The sequence below is a fragment of the Diabrotica undecimpunctata genome, chromosome 11 (genome assembly GCF_040954645.1).
Source record: "Diabrotica undecimpunctata isolate CICGRU chromosome 11, icDiaUnde3, whole genome shotgun sequence".
In the NCBI taxonomy this organism is placed as follows: domain Eukaryota; kingdom Metazoa; phylum Arthropoda; class Insecta; order Coleoptera; family Chrysomelidae; genus Diabrotica; species Diabrotica undecimpunctata.
Window position 1 is genome coordinate 23,472,049 of NC_092813.1, and position 8,607 is coordinate 23,480,655.

Below are 8,607 nucleotides of genomic sequence, written 5' to 3' on the forward strand. Positions count from 1 at the left end.
TGTAAATACCTATGGGAACTCCATCACAAATAGCAGGTATTTGGAGCGATAAACAGCCATATATATCGATGTAATGGTTAGATATTGAAAGGGTCTATGTTAGCAATCCTCAAAAATTGCTTGAAAATCGTTAGAGGTCCCGTCATTTCGGAAGGCATCTAATTTGCATATTATCGCACTGGGTAGAGGTCAAAATTTGAAATTTCTACCTAATCCACGCCTTAACAGTAAATCATTTCAATACTCAGTGGCGCAGCAGTGCATTTGAGAACAAGTTGTGTGTGTGTTAATTATTAGATAATTTTATTTTCAAACAATCTTGCTGAAAATGGGCGGAAAAAAACGTAGCGTTATTAAAGAGCAGGGTCGTCAAATAATATTTAATGTGTATAATTATTTTAAAAATATGAAAAGTAAAATGGACACTCTGCTAATGGTAAAAAATAAGACTGCTGAAGCAACAGGTAAGGAGTTTCAATGCATTTAGTATTAATTTTTGATATTCAAATTCAATGGTTCAACACTTTTTACTTTTAGTTCTCAATGGTACTTATTTGTCAACCTTTTATACTCTGCTCTTGTTCCCCATTTTGCCTACCTTCGCTTCTCTTTTGTATTTTGATTTTTATTTAACATAATTTTTTGTAAAATAATAACCACATTTACTGTAAAATAATTTTGCCAAATTGTCATTATTCCCCTAGTTAGTTTATTTAGTAATAGATCGTCATCATTTTTCATATGTGGAGAAAGAGTTCATAGGCTCTTGTTTTCGTAGAAAGCTCTTATTTATTTTTTTTATTTTCTACTATCGTTTTGAGTTACTTTTCAATGTACTTTTTTGTTTCTTTATGTTGTCTGTTTAAAATTTGAAAAATTATTACTGCAACATACCAATTATTTTGAATTATTATTTACGTCATCATCATCATTATCAATGGCGTTGCAACTCTTCGTGAGTATTTGCCGCGTTTACTATTGCCTTTCATGTTTGTCGGTCCTGTGCCACTATTTCCCATTGTCTCACTCCCATTTTCTCCAGATCTTCTCTTACTGCATCTTACATTTTACTTATACGCTGATTATATTTACGTCGGTATAGGCATTTTTGTACGGACAGTATCCAGAATACTACAAGAGAGCAAACTGTCTCTAGATAATAAAAACAAAGTTGAATTTTCTTCAAAGAGACCTTTACGAAAGTCACCTGTGACAGATTTACCAGAATATCAAATTACAGATATTCGGCGTATAATGCACGATTTTCATAAAACAGAGAATTGTATTGTTACTGCTAATAAATTGAAGAACAAAATTGAGATATATTTGGACATTAAAGTATCAGAAGCCTCGCTGCGAAGAATTCTTCGAAATATGAATTTTCGTAGGAGGAGAGCACAGGACAACAGAAAATTGTTGGTTGAACAGACGGGAATAAGGTCTTGGAGAATCAAATACTTAAGACTTATCAAACATTATAGAAATGAAAACAGACCCATTGTTTACCTCGATGAGACATAATATATACACAGTGGACATACTTTGTCGAAAACTTGGAATTATAATTCTAGTAAAGGGTTACTGATGAACATTTCGAAGGGTCAACGTTTAATAATAGTGCATGCTGGTGGTGAAATGGGATTTATTCCAAACGCGCTTTTAATATTTGTAGTAAATCCGGTGACTACCACTTAGAAATGAATGCCACGAATTACCGCAAATGGCTAAAGATAAAACTAATTCCAAATTTACCCGCTAACTCAATAGTTGTTTGCGATAATACCTCATACCATTCGGTACAAGTGAATCCTGCGCCTAATAGTAATTCCAAAAAAATGATAAATATGATTGATTGGCTGATTAAAAACAATATAACATTTAACCCTCAAAGTTTTAAACCCGAATATTATGCGTTGATTAAGTACCATCAAAATCGTTTCAAAAGGTATGAATTCGATGAACTTTTGCGTGAATATGGTCACACTCCTTTACGGTTACTTCCATACCATCCGGATTTAAATCCGATAGACATTAAAAATAATATCGGACAAAATAACATATCTTTCAAATTGGAAGATGTGAGACACCTGTTGGAAAAACGAGTTTCCGAAATAACCCCAGATGAGTGGAGAAAACGATGTCATCATGCAATTAAAATAGAAGACAGTTATTTAACATCCGAAGTCATCGAGTGTTCTTCGGAAGAAGAAAATTAAATTAGATTTTGTCGTTCTTCTTTGAAACATTCACATTAGGTATATGAATTTTTAAATGATATGTATATAGAGTTAATTTTATATCTTTTATAAGTTTTCATTTACAAATTTAGATGTGCATATATTTTAGAAGGACAGCAATATTGACGGTAGTCTTTATTATATCGCTAATATATATTTACAAGAAACGTCTTAAATCGGGTAGGTCCATGAAATTAGGCATTTCCCAAAGACAGGAATATTTATGTTTACATGACTTTATTATATCACTAAAACGCTTCCAAGAACAGAATTAAATCAGGTAGAAGTTTAGGTACATGTAATTGGGACCGTTCATTAGCATATAATTTTCCTCACTCTTTAATATTTTGGTATTGTATTGGTATTTAATATTTTGGAAAATACGCTTGACAATTAATTGCTATTTTAAAAATCCATTTTGTTAAACTTATCTATATTCAGAACTTAATAATTCTTTTGTACAATAAAAATAGTTTGTTTGTTCCGGAAAAACGTATTACGAAGGTATTATTAGTTTTGTCCCATCAAATATCTTACTGATCATCGCCTTTATTCAGTATAATATGTTTTAGCTGTACCTACTAAATAGTGCGCAACACTGTCGTTTAGTTAAAATTTCAGTAACCAATCACCAACTTCAAAGGCGGTTCTTATACAATTTCGACATGCCTCATAATATGCAAATTAGATGCCTTCCGAAATGACGGTACCTCTATACTAGGAAATATCTTTTTGACTTGAAAATTCTGGTAGGATTGGGATATAATCCTTGGCTTAGAAATTAAATATCATTGTTGTGAATATTTCTACAATGACATCAGTTGTAGGTAGGTATATATTTTGTCACCTAGTAAGAGGACCAATGTTTATTATTTATATATTGATAAATACAGGTATACCTGTAATTTTATCACAAATTTCACACCACACCTTATCCATACCAGCTGACGGTAGAGGCGCAACTATCGAAAAAGGGGTTGGGGTTGATATAAAATAATTTTTAATATGGCTACAAACACGATGGTGGTGAAATTCAATGTTATGTGGATCCAAGTTGCTGTCTGTGTGTTTAATATTTATATAAAACCCGTAACATAGAATCGGGTACTATTAAAGATATACATATAACCATACATTAGATTATGTATAATGTACCACCACGTTTTATTATATATATATATATATATATATATATATATATATATATATATATATATATATATATATATATATATATATATATATATATATATATATATATATATTGTGATGATGTATTATTTGTGAATGATTTAATGAGCAATGAGTGTTTTTAATAATAATAATATATATATATATATATATATATATATATATATATATATATATATATATATATATATATATATATATATATATATATATATATATATATATATATATATATAGGGTTTTTATCGCGGTTCTCAAAGAATTAGTTTGTAAATTACTATTATGAAACACACATATATATCTAACATAGCCAATGTAAATTTAAAACAAACTATCTTTAAATTGAAATTCTTATGAAAATAATTAAATTATATAGACAATGTAAATTTTAAACAAACTATCTTTAAATTGGAAATTCTTATGATACTAATTAAATTATATTAACAAGATTGTGTACCTTTCTGTCACTGAATGCCTAAATGAAACTGTTCTCCAAAATAAATATTTTCATCACTGTCATCACTCAATGTCTTCGTTCTCAGCCTCGGTTATCCTTGTTTTTGTGAAATTACGTTTTCCAATTATCAGCTTCCACCAATTTAAAATATTTTTCTTCTTAACAGCAATTATATTTATTCTTCTTTTTAATATACCAATATCCAATCACCAAAGAGAATTCTTTACTTTTCTATCGAGAATTTTATTGACATTTAGGCTTTTCAGATCAGAATAGAAACTTATATGTAAATTAAACACCCCAAATCAATAAATTACACTATTTCAAATCCGTAACTATATGTAAACTAAACATCTTAAATTAACAAATAACCCCACTTCTACATTTGTAACCATCACTTAACTGTCACTTTCAGAGTATATTTGGTTGACTATGCACATGGCTTACTTAAATATATTAACAATATTATAATTATTAAAATAACCAAATACATTGCAACTTAAATACTTTTTAAACTTATTATATGCTAATTTCTTAAGAATACCCTTATATAAATAATTTTTATAATATTCTCTAGTATATAACTTATTAAAATAACCAAATACTTTTTACATCTAATATTATCTAGTGTGTAACTTATAAATTATTATTTGTTTTAAACACTATTTTTCTTTCTCCTATGTTTGATATTAAAGGCATTCAGTGACAGAAAGATACACAATTTTGTTAATATAATTTAATTAGTATCATAAGAATTTCAAATTTAAAGATAGTTTCTTTAAAATTTACATTGTCTATATAATTTAATTAGTTTCATAAGAATTTCAATTTAAAGATAGTTTGTTTTAAATTTACATTGGCTATGTTAGATATAATATGTGTGTTTCATAATAGATATAATAAAGATCATTTCAAATAGTGCTTACAAACTAATTCTTTGAGAACCGCGATAAAAACCCTATATATATATATATATATATATATATATATATATATATATATATATATATATATATATATATATATATATATATATATATATATATATATATATATATATATATATATATATCGCACCCTCAGTGCAAGACTGCAGTAAGTCAGAATAAGTAAGTTTCGAGATAAAGACGATTTTGTTTATTTTCGTGCTAATATCGGTGAAATAAGACACAAGTTTGAAAAAAAATTAACATTTAATTATTATTTGGCATGCTTTTTAGCCTATATTACATTAACGAAAAATAAAAATTTAAACAAAATAATATTAATGCTAAAAAAATTCGGAATTTCAAAGTTACAACACTTTTGCACGGAGAAAATTGTTAATCACTACACATTTAGTATTGGAATTAACACTTTTGCACGGAAAAAATTGTAAAAAGTGTAGACACACTTTCTGTTAGTTGTTGTCCTCTTCTTGATCATCTTGGGTCAAAATATTTTCATAAAAACTATGGTAAGCTTCTGGTATCATACTCGAATGGCATAAGTATACCAAATCTTTCTTTTTGGCCATTTGAATTTTTGGCTGTTCTTTGTAGGAAGGTTTAAGTAGCACTTCTCGTATATTATGTGTAGTCCGCGATGATTTTTTTAGATTAATAGAATTCCATAGTTCGTCATCATAGTTGTACTTAAAGAAAATTATATGCGGACTATCTTTTCTACATTGCAGAATTTTTATATCTGTCCACTTCACATTTTCTTTATTTTGATCAATTTTATAATTGTTTCCCAATAGAAAGGAAACATGTTTAAAATCAATGAAGTCCTTTGTTTCCATTTCTCGAACTATGTAGGGTGAACCACTTTTTTTGCTACATTTCACTACAGTTGCCCATTCAGTAGGAACATAAATTGGACCGCTCTTCAGCACTCTTTTCTTTTGTCGCTCTATTAATGAGTGCATGTTGTCAACAGCGTTTTGTGTGTGACCTGTTATTAAAAACTTGTGGGTAATCGATTCTATATGACTCACATTAGTAACAACATATAAATACATAGAGGCGATAAATTTATTTATGTTCTGCCCGGCACAGATGTGGATAAAAAAAATTAAATTTTTGCTTATTGCATGATTTTTCATGTAATAATAGACACAACTTGCAATTTCATTACTTTCTCGTTTCGCTACAGACTCATTCCACATAAAGCAATATCCTTGTTTGGATACGTTATTAAATAATGTGAAATTATACATATTTAAACGTGGCTTATAATAAAACATTGATACATCTCCGCATGGCGTCTGTAATACAGCTTGAAGATCGTAATCGCAAACGGAATATTGATTTACATCATTAGCTAATTCTAGATCTTGTTTCTTTGATTCGCGTGCTTGATTTTTATTTTTAATATGCAAGTTGTAGTTGTCCTGCAATGATTTTCTCTGCCCTTCATTAGAGTTTTTATACACTTTACACTCTGAACATTGATCTTTTTTAGGAGAAAAGAATCCAATGTTAAATTCATAATTAAATATGCGTTCATAGTGATGTTTCTTAAGACAAATATCGCCGTCTGAAATACACTTATCTTTGTATAGTCTATACATTTCGGATATGGTTAAGCTACCATCAATAAAAACTCTACTAGTTTGAGCCCTTATATAGTGACTTTCGATGGTCGGGAACATCTTTATGCGCTGACGTATTTTTTCCAAGGCAACTTTATCAGATTTTTTATGAGCCACATGCTTCCCTCTTCATCAGTTTTCTTCCATGTGGTGTAAATGTATCGATCACTCACTCCCAAAGTATTGAGAAAAAACGTCTTGCATACTTGAGTGTCCTTGTCATTAATCCTAAATTTATATTGCAAGTTATGTTTGCGATTGCTTCCAGGTATTTTATTTTGATACTTAGGTCTAACTTCATTGGTGTGTCGTGATATAAAGTCTCTTTGTAAATTTATGTTACCCAAGTCCCAAAATTTTCGATGAATATGCGTTCTTATATCCACAGAATTTTCAAAACATTTTAAATGACAAGTTTGAGAACAAGCTTCTTTCATCTGTCAAGCGAGCATGATTGTACCTTTATTTGACTTGTAGGACTTACCAGAGTTGCGAAGTTTCTTAACCTTATTTCGTCTCCATTCTTCAGGATTTGCACTTCGTTTTCTCGCACAAGATACACTGTAACTGTCACTTTCACGGTCACTATCTTCAGTAGCTTCGATTGGTGTTTATATTAATGCAGCGTCATAGGTTGGAATTTGTTCTGGGAGATATGGAAGATCTTGCATAGAATCATCATTGGAAAAGTTGTTTTCTGCATCAACCTGTTCCCCGTCTACAACGTTGTCAGCACCATTGTATCTCTGTTGAATCCCTATTTCACTGGTCAAAATGTCCTCTTCCATATCTTCAGTAGCTTCGTTTTTTGTTTCCATTAATGTAGCGTCATTGAAATTGGTTCTGGGAGATCTCTCTCTAAGTCCTCTCTCGGTATTTCAACGTTAGTTAAAATTTGAACTTGATCACTGATAGCAGTTAATGAAGTACCGTTGATAGCATCTGAAAATAATAATGATTTTAAAGTTAAAACAAACAATAATTGAGTAAGAAACAGAAGAATAGAATATAATGACCACGCATTGAAAAAACAGGTAGACATGGCTACACTGAAAGAAGAAGAAAAAGAAGAAATTGAAACAATCTCTGTAAATAAGTAGTAATATTGTTATCGTGCGGTTTCGAATATAAAATTATTTTGATAAATAAACTTTAGTATTATTTTTTCTCTAATACATTGTGTCTATGTACTTTTAATCATTTCGCTTAAATCAGAAGTATTTTTTTGAACGCCCCTATTTCGTTCAGTTTACACTAGTCGTAGAAATTCTCACCATTGAATTTGAAAACAAGAGTAGATAAATAGATTATAATACAACGATTAATTTAAATTCAACTTACTCTGCATGTCGTTGCTATCCTCACTTGTCTGCGCACACAGGGATAAAATCCTCAATGTTCTGGAACTATTAAATTTTACATTTTCGAAATCGTTAATTCTGCATCTATCACTTGCAAGGGCTAATAACAGATTATATTAAAAACTACACTACTAAAATGTACCTACTCGTACTTCTTCCCTGAGAACTCGTTTCTAATGAGTTAATAGGGTAGGTAAAGAGAAAGTAATCTCCAACAACGATAGGAATAGTACTAAACATTACATATAATGTATTCACAGAAATCACCTGGTAGATAAAGGGAAAGTAATTCCCAGGGTTTAGTATATACGTTTAATAAATTCCAATAAATCATCGGGTAAGTAAAGAAAAAATAATCCCCAACAGCAATCGTGGTTATACGTGGTATACCTAATAAAACGGCTTATTGTTGGCGGCAATTTAATATTTTTATTTCTGCACATGTTTCTGATAGCCACAAATCCTTCGCTTTGTAATGACAATGCCATAACAGGGTAGAAACATTATTTGTAAAACTTTGAATATTTTTATTTAAATTCAAAACAAAAGGACTATAATAAAAATATGCAAATCAAGCTACCTTGAATAAAGTGATTAACAAAAGGATTGGAATTCACTACCTTAGTAAAAGTTGGGAATTACGTGGGGACAATAATATGATGACAATTGCCCCGGAAGGTTACGTGAAGATTTAATATAGTTTTGGATTTAGTTTTTATAGAACAAGTTTTCTCAGTATAGATATTTTTAACCTGTCAGTATTGTTAATACACAAGTTTTAAGATA

The 8,607-nt window shown here is 29.7% G+C and overlaps 1 protein-coding gene across 1 annotated transcript; it reads left to right on the forward strand.

Moving 5' to 3' along the window:
* The first annotated feature begins 1,697 nt into the window (after nucleotides 1–1,697).
* LOC140452769 (uncharacterized) lies at nucleotides 1,698–2,216 on the forward strand. Its single transcript, XM_072547095.1, has one exon. The coding sequence runs from the start codon at nucleotides 1,698–1,700 to the stop codon at nucleotides 2,214–2,216; it is 519 nt and encodes a 172-aa protein (XP_072403196.1).
* Nucleotides 2,217–8,607: the final 6,391 nt, after the last annotated feature.